General features: G+C 49.4%; 7 protein-coding genes across 7 annotated transcripts; 1 reads left to right on the top strand and 6 right to left on the bottom strand.

Annotated features, from left to right (window-relative positions):
* Positions 1-946: 946 nt before the first annotated feature.
* Positions 947-2,834, bottom strand: LTR64_008051 (uncharacterized protein; the record flags this gene model as incomplete). Its single annotated transcript, XM_064902367.1, has 2 exons — positions 947-2,280; positions 2,825-2,834. The coding sequence occupies 2 exons, from the start codon at positions 2,832-2,834 to the stop codon at positions 947-949; spliced, it is 1,344 nt and encodes a 447-aa protein (XP_064751341.1).
* Positions 2,835-3,305: 471 nt separating this feature from the next.
* LTR64_008050 (uncharacterized protein) lies at positions 3,306-4,939 on the top strand (the record flags this gene model as incomplete). The annotated part of the gene is made up of 4 exons (XM_064902366.1): positions 3,306-3,348; positions 3,395-3,545; positions 3,595-3,852; positions 3,904-4,939. 4 exons carry the CDS (start codon positions 3,306-3,308, stop codon positions 4,937-4,939), a joined length of 1,488 nt encoding a protein of 495 aa, XP_064751340.1.
* Positions 4,940-5,402: 463 nt separating this feature from the next.
* Positions 5,403-6,424, bottom strand: LTR64_008049 (uncharacterized protein; the record flags this gene model as incomplete). The annotated part of the gene is made up of 2 exons (XM_064902365.1): positions 5,403-5,779; positions 6,022-6,424. 2 exons carry the CDS (start codon positions 6,422-6,424, stop codon positions 5,403-5,405), a joined length of 780 nt encoding a protein of 259 aa, XP_064751339.1.
* Positions 6,425-6,777: 353 nt separating this feature from the next.
* On the bottom strand, positions 6,778-10,601 carry LTR64_008048 (uncharacterized protein; the record flags this gene model as incomplete). The annotated part of the gene is made up of 2 exons (XM_064902364.1): positions 6,778-10,382; positions 10,547-10,601. 2 exons carry the CDS (start codon positions 10,599-10,601, stop codon positions 6,778-6,780), a joined length of 3,660 nt encoding a protein of 1,219 aa, XP_064751338.1.
* A 1,423-nt stretch (positions 10,602-12,024) lies between these two features.
* On the bottom strand, positions 12,025-14,093 carry LTR64_008047 (uncharacterized protein; the record flags this gene model as incomplete). The annotated part of the gene is made up of 2 exons (XM_064902363.1): positions 12,025-13,584; positions 13,665-14,093. 2 exons carry the CDS (start codon positions 14,091-14,093, stop codon positions 12,025-12,027), a joined length of 1,989 nt encoding a protein of 662 aa, XP_064751337.1.
* An 865-nt stretch (positions 14,094-14,958) lies between these two features.
* Positions 14,959-17,049, bottom strand: LTR64_008046 (uncharacterized protein; the record flags this gene model as incomplete). The annotated part of the gene is made up of 2 exons (XM_064902362.1): positions 14,959-16,715; positions 16,773-17,049. The coding sequence occupies 2 exons, from the start codon at positions 17,047-17,049 to the stop codon at positions 14,959-14,961; spliced, it is 2,034 nt and encodes a 677-aa protein (XP_064751336.1).
* Positions 17,050-19,501: 2,452 nt separating this feature from the next.
* RHO2 (Rho GTPase) lies at positions 19,502-20,234 on the bottom strand (the record flags this gene model as incomplete). The annotated part of the gene is made up of 2 exons (XM_064902361.1): positions 19,502-20,069; positions 20,197-20,234. The coding sequence occupies 2 exons, from the start codon at positions 20,232-20,234 to the stop codon at positions 19,502-19,504; spliced, it is 606 nt and encodes a 201-aa protein (XP_064751335.1).
* Between the last annotated feature and the right edge of the window lie 306 nt (positions 20,235-20,540).

Genomic DNA, 20,540 nt, shown 5'->3' with positions numbered 1-20,540 from the left:
GCACCAACCAGACCGCGCATAAAGACCAGAAACCACCATGTTCTGCGAATTTCCATAGGACGAAAGTAACACCAGGCGCCGACGAGCTGGCAATAAGGGCGGGAGCGCCCGATATGTTGCGAGAACAGGTGTCATTCAAGTATAGAATGGTGTCGACTGACCGGCGACGATGAAAAGCGACCAATGTTTGTTGGAAACAAATTTCATTGATAGGATCAACGCGAAGTGATATAGGGCTTAAGAGTTGGCCAAAGGCATGCCGAGTGCACAAGTACAACATTGTTTGTGAGGAACGCGTTTATCTTGTTTCTGGAGTGCAGGAATGGAACTGGCCCGCCAGTCCATGAATTTTGATAGATCTGTATCGACAAAGCTACACAGTCATAGGCAGCCGTGACATCCCTTCTTCCATCGCCTCTCCTCAGCATACTTTGAACACCCACCAACTACGACTAAGCTCAAGAAGCCTGTAAGCCGATTTCTTACAGGCATGCACGCATGCTAGCGACTGACTTCCTGCGCAGACGCAGGCTTTCTTCTGGAGTAGAGATGTCAACACGACGAGAGGCCGCAAATGAAAGAGCATACACTCGTCGCAGTGAACTCGAGAATTGTAGTTCGATTTTGCTGTCACTTTGTGATTAGACATCGGCTAGGCTTGATTAACCTTAAAATATGCGTCAACGGCAAGGGTGCAACTTCAGTTCAGCTCGTAATAAGTCGAGCGACGACGTAGGTAGGATTAATGCTATCCAAGATGACCGTTTAGTGCCGACGCCAGTCCACAAACAACTCGTAGTGAGTGTTCAAACTACTTACTCGCAGGATTTGAAAGCTGAGAACATGGCCACTCTTTCTCCCTGAGGTGTTCCTCGTCAGTTGTGCAACGTCTACAGATCTAATCGATGAGGCGGAAGACTCGGAGATCAAGCGCCACAATTCTGGTTCACCATGCTAGCGCCAGCTCGCGTTCACGGACGATAGAAGTGTTATGATTCCTCCTATCAAGACTCCTGTCCCTCGCGATCTCCTGGACTTCTTCAATCTGTTCAGGCGAAGGGCTCCGCTCCGGGTTTTCTGTAATATTCTCGTGATCCGGTACTTGTATCCTGCATCTCGAGATAAGGCGATCAATCTCATGTGACGTTTGTGGTAGCTTGAGGAAGCTATCCGCAAGCTTATTTGCTCGTTCAGGAGCTGCGATGTCGTCGAGATACGGCCTCTCGTTCGATTGGTCAGCCAGCAGCTCCAACCGATGGTAGATCGTATCGTCGCGAAACTGATCTGTCAAACGGTGCTTGATAGTTTTTTGATGTACACGTTCCTGTTCGAAGCTCTCTATACTGCTGCCGGTGTTCGATCTTTTAACGCTGACTCCAAATCGGGAGAATGTAGGGGCACTTTGCGATCTCATTTCCGATGCAGGTCGATGGTCGGGTGACTTTATGGTACCATTGCCCGAATACACACGACGAAGACCAGGTAAAGACATCAGGCCGTGCCTCACCTTGAACGTCGTCGAAGCATTTTTATGTGCAATTCCACGCAGTGTGTCAATGTCTTTGTCGGTTGGTATTCCAGGGCTGATACTGAGAACAAACTGAGGTGCCACATGCTCGCCAAATATGGTGCTTGATTCGTCGAGCGCAAGCCCTGAGACGTTGTGCGTGTTGGGAAAGCTGTCGTCCCAATAGGTTGTTCCATTCAGAGCATATTCTCTGCAAAAGTCTTTGGCGGCTGTAGTCGCTGCACATGCTGCTGACACTTTACATTTGGTCGGGTCTGGACCTGCTTGGTTCGATCCTTCGACAGGCCTGTATGCTCTAAAGAGGTGATACTTGTGTCCTTGTTCGTGCTTGTCACGTTTGACCACACCAACAGCGAAGGCATGACAAACATGTTGACCAGTCTGCAGGTCAATATTGCTCATGTCTTCCAGCAAGGTATCACCCATCTCGTACTCGGCAATGATCTTGTCGACTTTCTCCACGAGTTTGGCCTGGTCAATAGCAGCAGGTAAGCCCCGATCTCGAACAGATGGGCTTTTACGAGTAGGATCTATTGCATTGGCCAGGGAAATGTATATTCCCATACACTGCTGAATACTGAGTTTGTAGCGACCAAGTAGAATGGCCAGCCACCCCCCGGTGCCTACACCAGCAATGATGTCGAAGATCTCATGTGGATCGGTTGAAGTCGGTAGACCATCTGCCGTAGACAAAGCTTGACATACATCGCTCAATACACGTAATATGGATAGTGCCTGTAGACCACCATTGTCTGTTGTCTGTCAGCAGCAGTTACATAAAGTAATATGATTAGCTCACCTATCGTCAATATTCGGGGACCATTGGCTCTAAGCTTCATGATGTCTTCTATGTACTAAAGACTTTAATCCGCACTTGAATGGTATGAGCCCTTATTTGCAAGCAGACCGGAGGCCATTGACAGCAGAAATAGGAGCCTAAGTATTCAGTGCACAGCCGCCGCATGTCGAGTCGTTTGCTTGTCGGGCTGTAGACGGCCTCACGATATGTGGGCGGGTGCACACGCGATACGCACACGTGTTAGTTTGCTCGGGCACTTTGGCTCATGGTTCTGGCGTTCGTGTTCGTCGATCACTCTCGAATCGTACTTGCTATTTTGGAGTCGCAAATGCATGGCTCTGTCGAGTCTAAGCGAACCGGTCACAAGGCGAGAAAGGGACGATACAGTGTTAAGAAAAGCTCCTGCAGGAAGAGTGGTGATTGCGGGTGGAGGCGCAGCCAGTGAAGGTGACGCGCTAGCCTCTGGACGACACGAATAGGCATGGCCTCAAACGTACAGTCAGGCATATTTGCGATCTGACAGTGCTTGATATGTTGCTGGCGATGTAACCCAAATCGACGGTTCAAGCAGCAACGTTCACGTCCCTGTCTGCCTCATGTTTAGAAGCGCCACTTCCCTATTCACTCCGTTAGCGACCCATTCACGTCGCTTCAGCATTTCTCGACTCTTTCCTCGACCCAACCAAAAGTCCAACACTCTGACCTGGACAACCTGGCTTGATCGGAAGAGACAACGGCTCTGTCGAAGATGTCTCAAGTAGCGAAAGGGCTTGCATGCATTGCCATTGATGCCTCGATTTGGCTACCATCCAACAGTCTAAGGCTGAAATAGCCCCTCCTGATGATTTCACTTCTCACGCGGTGAGTGTAAAGCAAAGGCATGGAACACCTTAAAACACATCGAGCGCCTCGCTCGAGATCGTTGCCAGAAGTACACGCTTTGTGTTTCGCTCCGAGCCGACACTGTCTCTTTACACAATGGCAGGGCACAAATGGGAGGATTTCAATGTGCTGACCCTAGGTACGTGCCACCTGACTTGTCTGACCAATCAGCCTGACTATTGTAGATGGTGGTGGTGTACGAGGCTTGTCTACATGCATCATCCTTCAAGTCTTGATGCAGCTTGTGAATGAAGCCGTTGACCCAGCCTGCCATAACGACATCCCTCTGGTACCTAAGGATATATTCGACCTCGTTGTCGGCACTAGCACTGGCGGGTAAGTGATGTCTGACATCTCGCCACCTGCTATCGACTAATCTCTACAGACTGATCGCCTTGATGCTGGTCAAGTTCGGATACGATGTCTCCCAATGCATCGAACTCTACAAACTACTCTCCCAACAGATCTTTGGATACACCCAATTCTGGGGTACCATGACTTTAGGTCTCCGCTGGCCCAAGTACTCTGGTAACCAGATGAGAAAAGTTATCGTGGACGAAGTAATCATGAAGGCTCCGAACGTGCAGCATCATGATGCTGAGTATGAGCTGGAAAACATTTTGACTCATCAGGACTTTTGCTGGTAAGTGATCCCAACACTATCCGTGTACGTCACAAAATCTAAGTCTAGCAGTGCGGTCGTTTGCCACGACGAGAACAGTGGCGACCCCGTCTTCTTGTGCAGTCATCGAGATGAGCTTGATACAGCCCAAATGTGCGATCACAAATGCCGCCACCATCGCCAGCCGGAAATGCGGGTCAAGGTCGCCGACGCAGCTCGTGCTACCTCTGCCGCACCAACATATTTCGATAGTATCAAACTCATAGGGAAAGTCCTCATTGACGGTGGATTTGGTCTAACTAACAATCCCTCGAAAGCCACATGGGACCATTACTTCCAGAAAAACCACAAGATATATGGGAACATTCAATTCGTCAATATTGGTACCGGCTCAAAACCAAGGGGCTGGAAGGAGCCTGCGCCTTCTCCGAGCTGGAGACACAGATTCAGGTCTACTTTAATTCGAAACTTCAAAACTCTGTTTGCCAGGCTGCAGGAACTAGCGACAGAGTCGGACAACGTTGGCGGTACCATGAAGTCAATGGCGCTACTCGGGCCAATGCTCACTTTTGACCGATTCAGCGCTGACACGGGCAACATTCACTCAATACAACTCTTTGAATTCGAGCGCAATCAAGAAATCGAGAACGCAACGCGAGATTACATCGAGACTGGCGAGATTGAGAATACAGACGGAACAACGACCAAAGTCAGAGACGCGCTCCAGAATACAGCACGTCGACTAGCCGAAACATACATGAAACGCGTGGAGGATGGAAGACGAATCAGGCCCGTGGCCGCATCTTCTCAACCAGAGATACCAATACTCAGCTCCGATCTGGAAGAACGTCTCCTCGATCCCACGAGTCGTGACTCGCTGGAAGCTACCACGCACCTGACACCGCCAGAAAACACACGTGAACCGTCACCGTCGCCGTCATTATCACCATCATCACAACCGCCATCGTCACCTCCCTCACAGCCACTGGACAAACCACAAAACAATTTGACTTCGTCGACTTTTAGCGGAGTTGCAATGCATTTCAACATACATGATGAACCATCACCACAGCCACCGGCCGCACCGCCAACAGCTGCGGCACGATGACAACTATTGGATAAAAAGCGATTGAGCGTTTCGTTTGGATATAGCGTAGAAGCGTGTAATGAAAGTGGCATTTAATCTTTCATTCTTTTTTCTTCTTAGCTTTCGCTGTCTCAAGTCTGCGAAGCTAGCCAGTTTCGGAGCGCGATCGATTCGAAACTGTTCCGTCGACTAGACTCATTATGTCAGAAACGCATCCTTGGATGATGTGTTGCAAGATCTTGAACCCAGTACAAGTGTATCACCTCTCTCTCCCTCCCCAAGATCTCCACCACGATGAAACGATTGTAGAGATCGGTACCGCAGCATCAATGAAGACGTCCATGCTCACTCGTTCGTCTATCGTAGCCAAGACTATTCTGTATACCAACCACTTCCTCATAAACATCTCCGATCTCCTGTGTGTCTTTCTTAGCTCCACTGACTAGACACCTGCTTCTTTCTCACGCTGACTTCTCTCGCTGCATCACCCACATCGAGTCGCCGTTGCCAAAGCTTTTTGAAAGATATCTGGTTTGCTCAATCGGTTTCGTGTCTCTGCTCTCATTTTCTTAAATGCCTCCGCAGTAACCTCTTGAAGCGTATCCTGATTTCCATCTACAGGCATAGTTTCGAAATCTGCATCCAGGATGGTCATCTTGCCTGTCTTAGGCACGTAAAATGTCGGAACCGACAGTCCTGTCGTGAGGAGGAGAACTCCTGCAGCCGGAATCCATTCTTCGTACCGGTAATGGTCCTTGTATTCCGCAATGTTGATTTCTCGAATGGCTGTCTTTGGGTCGGTGACCCCACATCCCACTCGCTGAAAGACCATTAGCACGGATAGTTCACTGGGCCGGAGTACTGAATATGATCTACGTAAGTAGAATACATCTGTCCTAGTGCAGATCCCTGCCAGTGTGCATCAAGAGTCACGTCGATATAAACACAGTGCCTCGCAACGACAAGGATCTGTTTTCCTGTGGAAGCAGGTTCATTGACTTCTCTTACCATATCTGCGTACTAAGTTTCGATGGACCAGGGTCGGAGAACGTCGGGGTGAGATTCCGATCAAAGATGTACGAGATATGCGTGGTCGTTCTTACCTCTGAACACCTCGGCCACTGTGTCAATAAGGTGTGCCGTATTGTAACACTCCCACGCTTCGAACGAGATCGAGCACTCGACAAACTTGAGATGAGGCAAGACTCGAAGAAAGGATTTGATACTTTGCTCTGGCAATGCAATGCCCAACATTCTGGCCCCCGTTACAAGGGAAGGCATGGTTTGAGGAAGCCGAGATGAGTCCAGCCCGACCGTGATGTTCTCATCCAGTATCGTACGAGCCTCGGTACGCAGCTGACGGTTAACTCTGAGTATGCCGGTCTTCGCAGTAAGTCCTGCTAGTCGTCCTGGATCCGACGCTTTGTACCCAATGCCCTTGAAGACGTGTCTATAGATCTGCAATCGTATTTCCGCAGGCAAACCAAGAAGCGTAGGCTCAGCCATATCGAACGTGGTTGTGAAACAAGAAGAAAGTTCTTGCGACAATGCAGAAGATGACTTAAAAGGAAGTTCCAGAATAGCGGGTGCGACTTCTTGTTTTTGTTTTGGTTTTGGATTTGGTTGTGGATGGGGTATATTGCGAGTGAAGGTAGTAAAGGCTGCAAGCTTGACGAAGTAATGGCTCTTTCCAGATTGACTCGATAGCCTGAGGCACCGATGAACAATCTGTTGACTGAAATAGCGTTCACCGCATTCTGAATACGTTTGAATAGAAGGCATCGCGATCAGAAGACCGCAACTTCTTGAGTAACTTGCAATGCTAAACCAGACGCAGGCAGCCGCTTCCAGCAGCTGAATCAAAACCACCTCGCGTCTCTCTTCTTCGTTTTCTTACTGTGATGCATCCCGGCTTCTACCATACGCGTCCTCTGGCTCGGCGTATTGGAATATTGTGGCTGTTCGAACAACAAACTCCAAGTCTCCCTGCCATTAACGCCAATCTTTCCTGTCTTCCCAAACCACACTCTTGTGCTACCCTCGCTTCCACCTTCTCCACCGTGACTCTTGTCCCATTTTCTCCAGGTTTCCTTCTCTTCCTTCAACTTGACTACCACGTCGACCATGTCACTCCCATTCTCTCCACCACAGAGGCACCGCATGCATCCGCCTACTGTTCCAACGCCTTTACTCATGCTTCTGCCCTCCATGTACTTTACTGCAGGAGTTCTACGCCACCATAAGAGAACAAATAAGTATACTAGCACGATCCATGCTGTGAGTGCGATGGACAGTCTCGAAGCGAGCAAATACGATTTCCAAGTCATTGCGTCGTTGACAGGAACACCAGCCACAGCGATGATATTCAGGTCTGATAATATCACGGTGATAGACATTAGCGTTTGAAACATCATCCGTCCACCATGAAGCTCGTGCTTCGCTGTCAGTAGGATATTGCTCGGTAACGTCGAATAGGGTGTACCGGATCTTGTGATCAGCACTGTTGTCTCAGCAGGCACACCTGGCTTCTCTGTGCTCCTTCCATGACTTAGACGAGGGTCATTGGCTGCAAGTCGACGGAACGGCTCTGAAATGCGAATGAGTCGTTCCAAATGGCTAAGGTGTAAGCTCGACAATGTTGCCAGAGCGACAAGTAGGAGTTTGGGCGCCAATGTGTTTGAGTTAAAGAATCGGTTCAATGCATCATGGCTGGTGTCGAGGTAGAACGTCAGCACTAATGCAAGAAGCGTGAGAGGTAGGAGGAAGCCACAGATGTCAGCAGCAATGTGTTTGCGTTGACGAGAAGTGAAAGACGTATGACCATAAGACGATACTGCAGCTGACTCAGGATTTCGAATAGAGTGGTAATTGTACCGCTGTCGAACATTGTCGCTGTTGTAAGTTGTCGAGGCTGCCCGAGTTGCAAGTTCGGGTAAATCCGAGGTGTCCTGCTTACTCTTCACGCCCATGATGCCATATATCTGCTGGCCTTCAGAGCTGCTGTGGTAATCGAGCATAAAGCAATATCTCTCCAAAGCTGCTGCATAGCTCGAATGATCCGCTTCTGATCCAATCTTCTGTATGTCATTCAGCAAAGATTCGTCGTTCATCAACGTCGCTAATGAAGCTAGCGACGAAGGATCCGAAGCAATACCAGACCGACTCCTGCGCGTGAACCAGATCATGAGTAATACCACCAGAAGACACACACCAGCAATAGCTTGAGCAACGCGCAGTAGTAACGTATCTACTACCCAAGCTGGGTCGCACTTCTGCTGGTGTCCATCCGCATATGTACACACACTACGTGCCTTGATCGTGGACGATGCCGCGTAAAGTGGTGGTGCAATCTGTCCAACGACGTAGAGAATCCCAGATAGCATCGGCAATGAGTTTCCGCGGGTCAGTGATGTGAAGGCGTCCCATGAGATTGAGCTCGAGAGGTATTCAGCGAAGATTGAGTATGATGCAGTCGATCCAAGTTCAGTGTTCATCCTCTCGAAGGGTTGGATCAGCTTGATGGCAGCGAACACCATTTCCCAGATTGCCTTTCCAAGCACGGCATATAGTGGTGGGATGTACATAGCTAGTGTGTAAACCCATGATGAGTACTCCACGTTGACCACCTTTTCGTTCTTGGCAAGCACGAGATTAGTCGCAGACGCTCGTGCAGTGCTCGTCCTGGTCGCCATAACGGTTTGAGCTGGAGGCGTGCTCACCACAATCGTTTCAACCACCACGGCCGAGAAGCTGTTAACGCTTCCGTCAGTATTTGTGGTGGTAACAAGGGACGTGTACTGTGTAGTTGTCGTGTATCTGGATTGCGTTGATGATGGTAGCTGGCTAACCACAGTGATCGTTTGTCCCTGAGCATTAGTCGTGGTGAAGGTTTGAAGAGAACCGGTAAGACCATAGATCACAGTTGTCAAGGTCTGCACTTGTCCTTGTGAATTTGTGGTAAGACACGTGCTTGTGATGGGCACTAGTTGATTGGCAGCAACCACGAGAGTTTCAGCCACACCTAGAGAATCTGTTACTATAACGGTTGCAGAAAGAGTCGCTGCTGCTACCGCTGCAATCTGCGTTGTAATGGTGTTCAAGTTCCCGCGAGAGTCTGTTATGACGATGGTCGCCGGAATTGCAGGTACGGCATTGACCTGACTTGTGACCGTCCCAACAACACCATGTGCATCTGTTGACAGAAGGGTAACCGAAGATCCAGCTACTGCAGCAACGGCAGTCGTGATAGTCTCTATTACGCCTTGAGCGTTTGTTACCAAGATGGCGACTGAAGATGTCCCAAGTACACCCATGGCTGCGACCGGAACTACCACCGTCTCGACAACACTTTGCGCGTTAGTTAGTATGATAGTGGCGGAAGAAGGAACGAGTGCAGGAACGGCGGCCACAGAAGTTACAATCGTCTCAAGCATGCCCTGTGAATTTGTTGCAACGATGGTAATGGACGATACACCTAGACCGATCGTGGTCTGTGTAATGATTGTCTCGGGTTGACCTAAAGAGTTCGTGCTCGTGAAAGTGACGGCCACAGGTGCAATCGCCACAATGATCGTATCCTCCAGCTTGCTGCTCACAGATTGCTGCACGGCATTCAAGATGGTAGGACTGGCAGCTGACGCAGTTATGGAGGCACTATCGGCAGGCTTCAGGGACAAGATACTTCCGCTTGTCATAGTACTCGATCCTGGTTGTGTGGCAGCGGCAGCTGTCCGAGTAGCAGTATCACCAGGCGTCAGCGAAAGCAGACTATTTGTCTTCGTGATTGTGGGTAAGCTGTTAGTAGGTGAAGGTGTTGCAGAATTGACGACCTTGCTCTTTTCGGCACCAGAGGCAGATGGTGCCCCTTCCATAATACCTGTTGGGGTAGTCTCGTCAATAACGTTAGTTGTCCAAGCTCCGCACACTGGGAGAATTGTTGAAGAGAGCGCGAAATTCGAAATCCAGGCGCTGCCAAACCCAGTGCAGACATCACAGCTCAACTCGATGGCAGACTCCGTGCAAAGTACATCAATCATACTGGTCCAAGTACCGTCGCAGTTGTATGGTTTTCGACTCGTTGTTACCGTGTTTGTTACTGACGAGCAGTAAGCATCCGAGTTGAGTGCTGAGCGCCAGCCACTCGATGCTGATATGAAGTTTGCGAGCCATTGACTAACCTCAGTCTGCATGGGATAGGACATATTGGCGGTATGAGCTTTGTACGAAGCTGAGAAGTCCTGACAAAGGCTTGAACTGATGGCCTTCGAGCTGGCCATACGTGCTGGTAGAGTAGCAGGGTTGTCACAGTTTGTGGTCTCATATTGCCTAGGATACACAGTTTGTGTAGAACCTCGAGGCTTGAGCTTGTAGCGCTGTGGTGTTGTGGCCGTGGACGCACTGGTAGTTGCGATGGTTGAAGGAGATAGCTCTTCGATAGTGCTTCGGAGAAGAACTTCGATGAGAGCTATGCAAGTAGCAAAAGCCACGACAAAGCAAATAAGGAAGGGCACCCGTAATGGTATCGGTTTGTAATTGTATTGCTGGTCCCGTTTGCGAAGTCGAGGATACCTCGTTGTCTGTAATGCTGCTCGCGCGTCAGTATCACTCAGGTTATTACGCAATGCTCACCTTCGCCGTTCGTGGGTACAGCCATGTAAGGTCTTCGAGCGGACGCGGAAGGCATCGTGCCTGCGTGGTCAAAACAAAGACTCTAGGTAGTCGACTGAGACTGTATCGAGCGAAGAGTCTGCAGCTGATCTTCGCTATCGTCGCCAGCTGAGAAGCATGCATTCGCGCAGGCTTCTGGATGGTTGAGATCAGAAGTCCAACGCAGTGTTGGTGAGCACGACGTTACGAGCCAGTGCCATGTCCGCAAGGCAGACTCCGACCAACATAGCCGGCGAAGACAAGCAGAGCAAGCGAGAGCTTCGTAGAATTGTGCTGATTGGCAGAGAGCCCATGAAGCTGGTCGCTAGCCACGTACAGTGATGGGGGGCGCGCCATTGTTGAGCAAGGATGCGTCACAAAGCCATGGAGGCTGTTCAAGTGCTGATAGGCGCATTTCAACAACACGATATGGTGTTTTGGCTGCAGACGTTAACCACTGGGGTCGGAAAACAAGCGATATAAAGGATGTATTCGTGTAGGTAAAGTTCGAAAATGTGCCTGGCTGAGTAACGTAGAAGGAAAGGTCGCGTGAGAACAAGCGAGTGAAGCGAAGAAGTCCAGACACGATTGGTCGGACGTTGACTACGTGGGGTACTGCTGACCTGTCAGTTTCTCGCCAAGTTCTCGTGTCCCGAAGCTGCATAGCATAGCCAGAACCTCATTGAAACACGTTGCGGAGTACACAGAAAGGAAAAATGACTCTTTGCTGGACATTATACCAGTGCGTCACACCTTCTTTTGATAGTACAGGAAGATTCCATCAGCGTCCACTTCGCGCCCGGCAACTCTTCACTGTTTCAATAGCTGAAGAAGTCCACATCCAAAAGTTGCCGCTACTACACGGGAAGCGTGAAGGTTAGATCGGCACAAAGGACAAAGACTGCTTCGTGCTTTTAATAAAAAGGAGCGAAGATAGTGTGGCACAGCAAGATACCCATTTCATATTCAGGCCAGGCAACTGAATGCGAATTGTCAGGGAGTCTTCGTGTATCGTACAGAGCAAGCACACATCTGTCTAGTACCCTGACTCTTTTCGACCATCCCACTCAACCACACTGCTATGGTATCCTCAATCAAGGTCAAGCCACACATGGCCACCTAAGTCCTCGAGCTACTGTCCATATTGGATCTTCTGCTAAGGGCGTCGTCGAGTGCTCGCGATTGGAGTCTGTGATGGACGTAGGCCGAGCGTAAAACAAAAGCGGTATGAAGACCAGACTCCGTAACAGCAACGGCGTTTTCTTTGCTGGATTTGTCCAGTGGTCCCATTCTCCGAGCCTTCTTCGTCCTTTATATCGAAGCAAGATTACCTTCGTCAGATAGAGACGAACGTCCATGGGGACACTAGCACAATTGACCAAGATGATTTTGGTGTAGTTAGGCTCGTCTGTATGACGGTCACTGATTGTCCAGTTCGTTTCGCACCAGGATCCTTCCGCTCAGAGCTCCTCGTCATTGTCGTCTGATTTCTTGAATAATGCACCGCCGAACTTAAGTCCAGGCGCTGACGTAGCTGAATCCAGCTGCTGTGATGGTGTCGCATCCTTTGTCGGGGTGGCTGCCACGTTCGATGCGTGTGTACCGACTATTTCGCTGATCGAGCTGCTCGCATTGGCGACTCCAGCAGACGCCAAACGTTCCTTGATACCACTGTCAAAATCTGCCATACTCGATCTCTGTCTCTTGAAGGGACTCCCAACCTGCAGGTCGTCTTCTTTCTTAATGTCTGTTACACTTGAGCCGAAGATGTTCGCACCGGTCGTGCCCTCAGCTGACACAGAACCGCTCACTTCTTCAGCCTTGATAGCAGGACTGCCTGAAGCACTGGGACTAGCAGTGCCCGAGTTGCCTTTGGAGGATTTTCTCGTGCTTCCGAGTGTACCGTTCTGGTTTAGTGGTTCGGCAGAGTGCTGACGTTTGAGCTGAAAATATCTTAGCCCATGTCTGTGATTCAAAACACGAACGCGGGTACCAGAGATTTCATCGAAAATAGCATCAGCTGTGATATCACGTACCTTCATTTTGCGAATGCCTTCACTTACTTGCCCTGCACGCTCAGCATCCTCGACAGATAGCAGGGTTGGATCTTGCTTCGGATCGTCATTGATGTCCTCCATCTTGCCTGTAACCTCAGTCTCGTCGTCAGAGTCGTCGGATTCCATATCGTCCACGGATTTTTTCGGCTTTGAACTGGATTGCCTGCGGCTTGGTGTGACGTCCGTTTCTCGATAGTTGAGGAAGCCTACGGTACCTTCTTTCTTCAATGGTCCCAGAGACGAGAGAGCGTCAATGCCGCTTTTCCGCTTGGCTGAGGTAGGTGTCTTCTCTGTCTTTGGTGTAGGTAATATTCCCATTTTCTGTAGCTGTCGCTCGCCTCGATAGAAGAATGTAAAGGTCGCGTACGGTTTGTCTGTGGGGTCAATCCCTGTAACAGTCTGTGTGCTGATTGTTTTTGGATCTAATGTTTTGGGCTTCGCGAAAGAGGTGGTGTGGTCGATATCCTTGGAGTCAGTACCTCCATTTTGACCCCCAGATTCCTCGTCGTCGTCGTGAGCATCGAATTGTGGAGAGTACTCTCCTCGCTTGATCTCCCCCGAGGCTAGCACTCGGAACAAAGCAATTTTAATTTGACCTGCGGCTTCAGGTACTGGGTCGTCATCATCGTCAGAGGTGTTCGAATCGGTCATGGAATTGTCGTCATCGTCGGAAACGTCCTCGAGTTCACCATTACTGCCGTATCTCAAAGTCTTCTTTGGCTTGTCCTTGTCTTTTTCCATTTCGTCGTCGCTGCCGTTGGTCGTGACTTGCTTTCTCTTCCTACGCTTGCGCTCAAGCTTTTGACGTCTCTTCTCAATAATGGCAGCGGCATCTTTTCCTCCTTCGAGATCAAGGCCATTCAACCAGCGTTCTATCCCAACTTCGCGAAACAGAAACTCTCTTTCTGCAAGACCTCCGCCTTCTGATTCGGGCACGGACACCCACCGCGAGTTGACCCAGGTCTGTAACGCAATATTAGCAAATCTACTACGTGCTAGCTAGGAGAGCGCGGATCCGTGTTTGTGAGAATGTCCTGACGTACCTCCTCGGATCTTCTCAGCAGAGTTGCGACTTCTTCCTTTGCTCTTCCATCAAAGTAGATGTAAGCAGCAATAGTCTCATTAGGACTTGTGGTCAGAGGAACGTAGGGACCAACTGCGCCTTGTATTTTTGACCTATCTCCTGTATGTCCAGGCAATGCGCCGACGACTCGTGGCTTGGGATGAGGGTTTTCGGGGGTAGGTTTTGGTGTAGAATATGGCACCTCTTGGTTGGGTGTCAATAACGTTATGGAAATTGCAAAGGTAGATTGTTCGGCTTTTGTGGTATCGCCGTTGGCAGGTATTTTAGGAGGAGGTACTGGAATGTATGTAGAGATGCGCGATACTCTGGATTGTTTCTGGACTGAGTGCTCTGAAATTGGACCATCTGGAGTGTGAATCGAGACCGCTAGGCCTTTGAAGCAAGGCATTGTGCTTCAGCCAGCTCGGGCGTGGTATTGGTGATTAGAAGGGACGCGCAATCAAAAGTGTGAATTGTTTTTGTTGCTTGAATCGGACTATTCTAGAGAATGGTGGTGTTTACTGGTTTGCAATTCGTAGAAAGCACCAGGCTGCGCTGTCACGACCCTGAACGTCCACAATCAACCTTGGTCCTGCAGACTACCTCGAGAATGCCTACTCCAGATGCTGGTGTCCGGGATGGCTGGATAGCTACAAGACAAGGAGTGTTGACAACAATGAGCTTGCAAGTCAAATGGCTTTCTGGCTCCGGCAAGTCGGTGAGGGAGTGCCAGCAGCTATGCAGTAATTAGTGCGAGTGATTGTGATTGAATTTCGTTCTCGTTCACAGGTGTGCTTCGGCAATTGTCACAAGTTGGAGCAACGTATCGAGCGAGAATATCCAAAATAACGGATCTGGCTTGAAATGTAGAACACTGCAGAATAGATTCCAGGTTGTAATAGTTGCGCTTCTCATCTGGGTGAATTTCGTGATCTCTTCCGCTGTACTGCACGTTTGCAGGTTTCTATTGGGTCTTTCTACCTCAGGTGTTCGTATGATATACCTTTATGGCGGCAATTTCGCAAGGAAACCTACCACGATGCAAGGACAGCACGTCGACGTGAGTACTATGTCGGTCCATTTCGTATCACCTGATAAGCAGAAGTCCTACGAAAATCATGGGCTGTACAGATACGAACAACTAGTCTGGGTCAACTAGCAAGGCTTTGTCAATTAGCTAAACAACTAATTCTATTACCTAGCCAGGATCAACACATCCCATTCAAACAGAAAAGCCTTTGCTGTGAGTTTGTCTTTAGTCAATCTTCCGCCGATCATCTCGTATGTCGTTTCTTGTTCAAGCTGATGGCCTCAAACATTCTTTCTAGTTTCTCACTTCTGCTAGTAAACCTACGGTCAACGACCTTTTCGTTTCCGACAAACATTGTGCTGCTCTTGGTAGAGCTTGTCAGGTTACTGCTTGTTCTGCTATGATGGCCGCTCGCCCTGCTTTGACGCCCGCTCATCAATCCCGATGACCCACTGAGAAGACTCTCGATCTGCGCATCGTCGGGTCTTAGTGTCACATGGTTATTGCCGTCGCAGCTTGATAGCGTGAATGGCGTTGGTTGCGTGCGATCACAGAAGTCACTTAGTGTAGTGCTTTTCGTGCTTCTGATAGTGCTTCCCTGCGGTAACAGGGTCTTCGTCAAGGGAAAACCTGCTTCGATCGTAACTTTACGAGCGAAGAGAACAACGCCAATGACTGTTAGCCATGTCCTCGATAGACCAGATATACGGACAACGATGCCAGAGTGCATAGTGTCTGATGTGATGAGCAGATCTCCAGATTGTATGTAGTCCGTGGAAGCCATGCCAAAGACGGCCCTGCCTCTGGAAGTATTTAGATTGAGGAATATGGCTGGTCGGAAGCTTGTGTCAGAAAGATCGAAGCCGTCAACGATAGGCATCGATGTTCCAGGGGTATGCCCTGAGATCCGAGGCATCTCCTGCTCGTCTGGTTGAGGAAAGTCATCCCAAAATTGCATCTCCTCAATGTTCTGCTTGGCCCTGATGCGGTAGTAATTCAGCTTCTGAACTCCCAGACGTGCCTGCACAATATCTGATATCTCTGTCCGAGCTTGAATTGCCTTGACACAGTAGGCCCGACGGCAGCCAAAGCCAACCAAATCAGCGATCGATTGCTCTGGAGTAGTAGGCGACACACCCTTAAGCAAGCTCCTCCGCCTCATACGGTACTGAAAAGCACCAACCCCTAACTGGTGCGCAAGCATCGAGACGAAACTAAGCTCGGGAGACACCTTGAGGTCAAGCAGAACTGCGCAGAAAAGCTCGATATCGCTACGTCCGTAGTCCACGCTTAGAGTAGTATCGGAAAGCCCGACCAAAGCGTAGACCTTATCAAGCGTATCCATGCATTTTCTGTCCTCGTGTGCTTTGAGAAGATCCGGCAGCGGCTTCCGTTCAGATATCAAGTGCCAGCTCTCAGCTGCAACATCGGTGTATCTAAAGTTGGGCGCTAGTTTGTCAGTGGTTTCGAAGAACAAGCGTGATCTGACAATCTCGGCCGCAGGGCTGTTCAAAATTTGACTAGGGTCGAGCTCGGCTGCTTGAACAGGGTTGAAAATCTTCCATTTGAGCAGGTACCACATCAGTAAGAAAGGTGCCCGGAAATCTGCCCACGTCCACAATGCATCGCCATGCAGATACATCAAGTTCTGAGCATACCTGTTTTCAAGCAGTATCCAAAGTCGAGTCCAGTAATTGTGTCGGCACAGGTGGAGCATCGTTTTCCATGCTCTTGTTGAATCAGCTGAAAGGCTAGATGCGCTCGGGCAGTATTCTGTCATGAGTTGGTAATCATGACAGATATGCTGCGGCCTGTCAATGTCGTGTCTGACCGATTTGAGGAACTTGGTAAACTCCTGCATTGCGCTGGCGTCAATGCTGAACCCATCAACATCGGATTCCAGCCAGGCCAAAACTGTCTTCGCCTTGGCAAAAATGTTGGGCATGATCTGCACTTGACAATTCCGCTCGCGGACATTTTTATGGTCCAGACATAATGCATCTATCCAGAGGAAAACAGTGGGCAGGGCATTTAGCATTAGCTTCCCTCTGTACGTACATAGAAAGTCGTACAGATTTGCCCTTATGCTGACCTCTTGCCCATTGACGGAGATGACTTTGTTGACATTCTTGTGGCTCCATGTATACGATAGTGCTGTGTAACACTGATCGTAGTCTCCTAATCGAACACACCTTAGCCGACAGCGGATCGCAGCATCGGTTGAGTTGACCAACGGCAGTACTTCAAGTAGGCGAATGTGAGTGATTGGATGTGGCAGTGGGTCGAGATCGAGACCGCTACCACATGGTGCTGACGACGTGGCCGAGATGGGCATTCCCGTGTCTCTCAATGTACATCACTCATCGACCTGCCAGATTGGCTTCAATGTAAAATGGACGTATATCACCAGGTGTGCTATCGGTCGTAAGTATGAAATGCATCCACCTCATCGCTGTAACAAGTAAAGTGTAGTCTAGATCATTCTTGCAGATCGTGGGGACACAGTGTACTTATCACTGACTAGGACATTTCAACCACGCAGTAGGGAAGAGTGGGAGTTTGATTGTCCTCGAAGAAGCTTTCTGTCACTCAGAGGCGAGCCAGCCGAGAGCAACGTAGTGCAACAGGCAGCTCCATGGCTTGATTTGTGGATACGAAGCTATTAAGATCGGCATCGTCTGAAGGGGAAAGGGTTCCAGAAGACGTGCATTTTGGTGTTGAAAGTGACAAAAAGCTGGCGACTGCAACCGATTATGTGTCTCAGTATGCGAAGAACCAATTACTAAGGTAGGCTCGTTTTCCATGGCGTACATCCCGAGCACACTAAGTTGTAACTCCGCAGCTTTTAGCTTTTGGCGGTCTGTTACCGCAAGATCGTCACGACCAAGAACAATCACTCTGGATCTTCCTTGCAACGTTGGAGAAGATGACGCCGAAGTTGTCAAACCTCGACCCGTTCCGAGGTTTGGCTGCTTCCACATCCTGGTACCCGAGTATATAGTACCTAAGCAATATGCAAGACATTCGAGGATATCCGTTGTCCAAGCAGCATATCGTGGGAATGTCGTCGAAGCCGAGTGGAATGACCACGTCCGAAATGACGACAAACGCAGTATCTAACTTGAACCCATGGACGCCGAACCCAACGATTATCAAACAAGCACGATTTGGTGACAGGAATGTTTTTTGTAGAGTGGGCAACAGTTCAAAGAGGCAGTCGTGATAGATTAATGTCAGATCCGACGTGTGGTTAGGGGATCGGCAGCAGTCAATGGTCGTTTCAAGGTCCTGGAGTAGATTGTGTCAAAGCGTGCATGAACCAGATACGTGGAACGAGCATTGAGTGGTTGAAATGAAACACTATGTTTGTGTTCGTACTCTATACCGCTAGTGTAAAATACATCTGGCAAGTGCGGAGTGGTCGTTAATGTAATGACTGCTCCGCACTTGCTGAACAGCTTGTGTTATGATACCTCAGGTATGAACAGTATACGGTACGGCTTTAAGACGAGGCAGCGCAAATTAATGTGCCATCCTTTTCTGGTGCAAGCCTCGTTGCATTGAGGAATAGGTCTCGTAGTCGCTTGCAGCACAACATCGCTGTGTATCGTTGCGATTGAGATCTTCTACTGCTTGCGATGGCCTGTCTCTCCCTGCGCGGAGCTCTTGCTAGCGCTTTTGGGCTGAACGTGCGACAGTCGCCAGCGACATCGATACCATGGATACATAACACTGTCCGCACGACGCGACAACACAGAACTCAGAATGCCACAGCGTCCTTCTCTAGCTCGGCACCTACGTTGGCAAAGAAAGGCGGCAAGGTCTTGAAGGACAAGCGAGTCAGTATGTAATGAGGGAAGCATATATACCTCATGCAGGAATCTAACAATGAACACAGCTCTAATTCGATACCACTTACACCATCCAACCACACTCACACCTAGACCACTGCGTTTCTCTCGTAATCGTGCCCTACGACATTGGACTATACACCGAGCATGGTCTTTGTACAGGATGAAAATTAAAAAGCGTCGAGAACTAGAACTTGAAAGACAATACAATGCGATGGCGGCTGCCAACGAGGAGCTGAGATTAGGCGCAGGAGACAGCGGACGATTGTTCCGCAAAGCGCAGATGAAGACAGGAATATGGAGTATACCCGAGAGAGGTGGTGGCATACCAATCGAGTATGCCAGGGGCCAGGTAGATTGGATGGGCACCGTCGCAGGTGGTGTAGGAGGTCCAGCAAAGATCTGGGATCATGACTGGAAGAGGGCATGAGCAATCGACGTCCATTTCCAAGAGATTTCTAGAGGTATATGGCGCTGAGGGCAGGTCTTCGAGAGATAACTTGCAATGGTCTAGACACGCCTCTATTGGTGAGGAGTATGAAAAAGCTCACCACACGATTTATCCAGCATGTTCGAACGACACGCCTCTACCTGTTGAGTGATGTGAGGTGATAGTGCAACGATGAATGAATGCAGAATTCTGGACCAAAATTATGCGTTGCTCGAAGAGTAGGGGCTTGAAGACGGGTATTTTGTGTCGCGCAATTTGAACAAAGGAAGAGCAACTAAACACGTTGTACTATACCCAAGGCACGGGCTTCATGGTCAAAAAGCTACCAATTATTGTATATATAAAGTGGCTTCGATCTAAGAAACATGAACGTTTAGCACGACAACTTCCCGTCTCGAGACCTTTCTCGGTGGCCCGAGCAATCTACTCCATAGCTCCGAACGCTCAAACGAATGACATCCCGAATATCGTTGACTGATTGTCCGTCACAAAACTATACAGCAGCCACCTTCGCTCTGCTTGCCGCTGTTCAATAAAGCGGCTCGCGTGGCAGCCTCAAAAACATCGTCGACACCCTCTCCTGTCAAACTCGAGCACTCAAGATATTTGCGAGCGCCACACATCTGTGCCATTTGTTCACCTTCGCGCTGAGTGATGAACTTCTGGCTCTTCTTCCTCATCTCTTCAATTGCGATAGGGTCCTGCCTCAAATCGTTCTTCAATCCAACCAATATGATAGGTATGTCCGGACATCTCTCGCGGGCTTCTTCTATCCATTTGTGCTGGACGTTTTCTAAGCTGTCGGGACTGTCGACGCTGAAGCCGATCAAGATAACATGTGACTTTGAATATGCGAGCGGCCTTAATCTTTCGTAGTCTTCCTGGCCAGCTGTATCCCATAACGCTAATTGCACCGATCGACCATCGACCCGACAATCAGTCACATAGTTCTCGAACACAGTGGGTACGTAGTGAGTCGGAAAATAGCCTAGAGTGAAGACAGAAAGAAGTGAAGTCTTTCCGCAAGCACCATCACCTATAATTACCAGTTTCCTGTAGAACGTGAATTAGCCATATGTTCACACCGCAAAGATAAGAGGGCTTGGGGAAGGCGCGATTGTCCTGGACCCGTGTAAAGTCTGACGACATGCGCACCTTCCCTGAGACACATGCTCCGTACCTTCTCATAACATTTTGTTGTGCTTGATTTTGAGCCATGCTTATTCTTAGCCAGTAGGGGTTACTCGGTGGTGGGGTTGCCTCGTTGCTAGTTGGACTCTCCAGACACGAATGTGAGAAGGAAGAAGAACTACTGATGGGTCGAAGAGGATAATAGGATGGAGAAGCGGTCAGTAGACGACGGGAAGGAATCGATCGGTCCGGTGGTGTAACAACAATTGGTGGAGTGGTTGGTCAAGTGTAGCAGCGCACCGCTCTATCAGTACCGTGAATGCGCGTACAGGTCGACAGAGCTAAAACTCCCCCACAGAGCTTCAAGCAGAGTCCATCTGGAGTATTCCTCGA

The sequence above is a fragment of the Lithohypha guttulata genome, assembly GCF_036872675.1.
Source record: "Lithohypha guttulata strain CCFEE 5908 chromosome Unknown scaffold_7, whole genome shotgun sequence".
NCBI lineage: Eukaryota > Fungi > Ascomycota > Eurotiomycetes > Chaetothyriales > Trichomeriaceae > Lithohypha > Lithohypha guttulata.
Note: the sequence above shows the minus strand (reverse complement) of the source record. Positions and strands in the feature narration are given on the sequence as shown.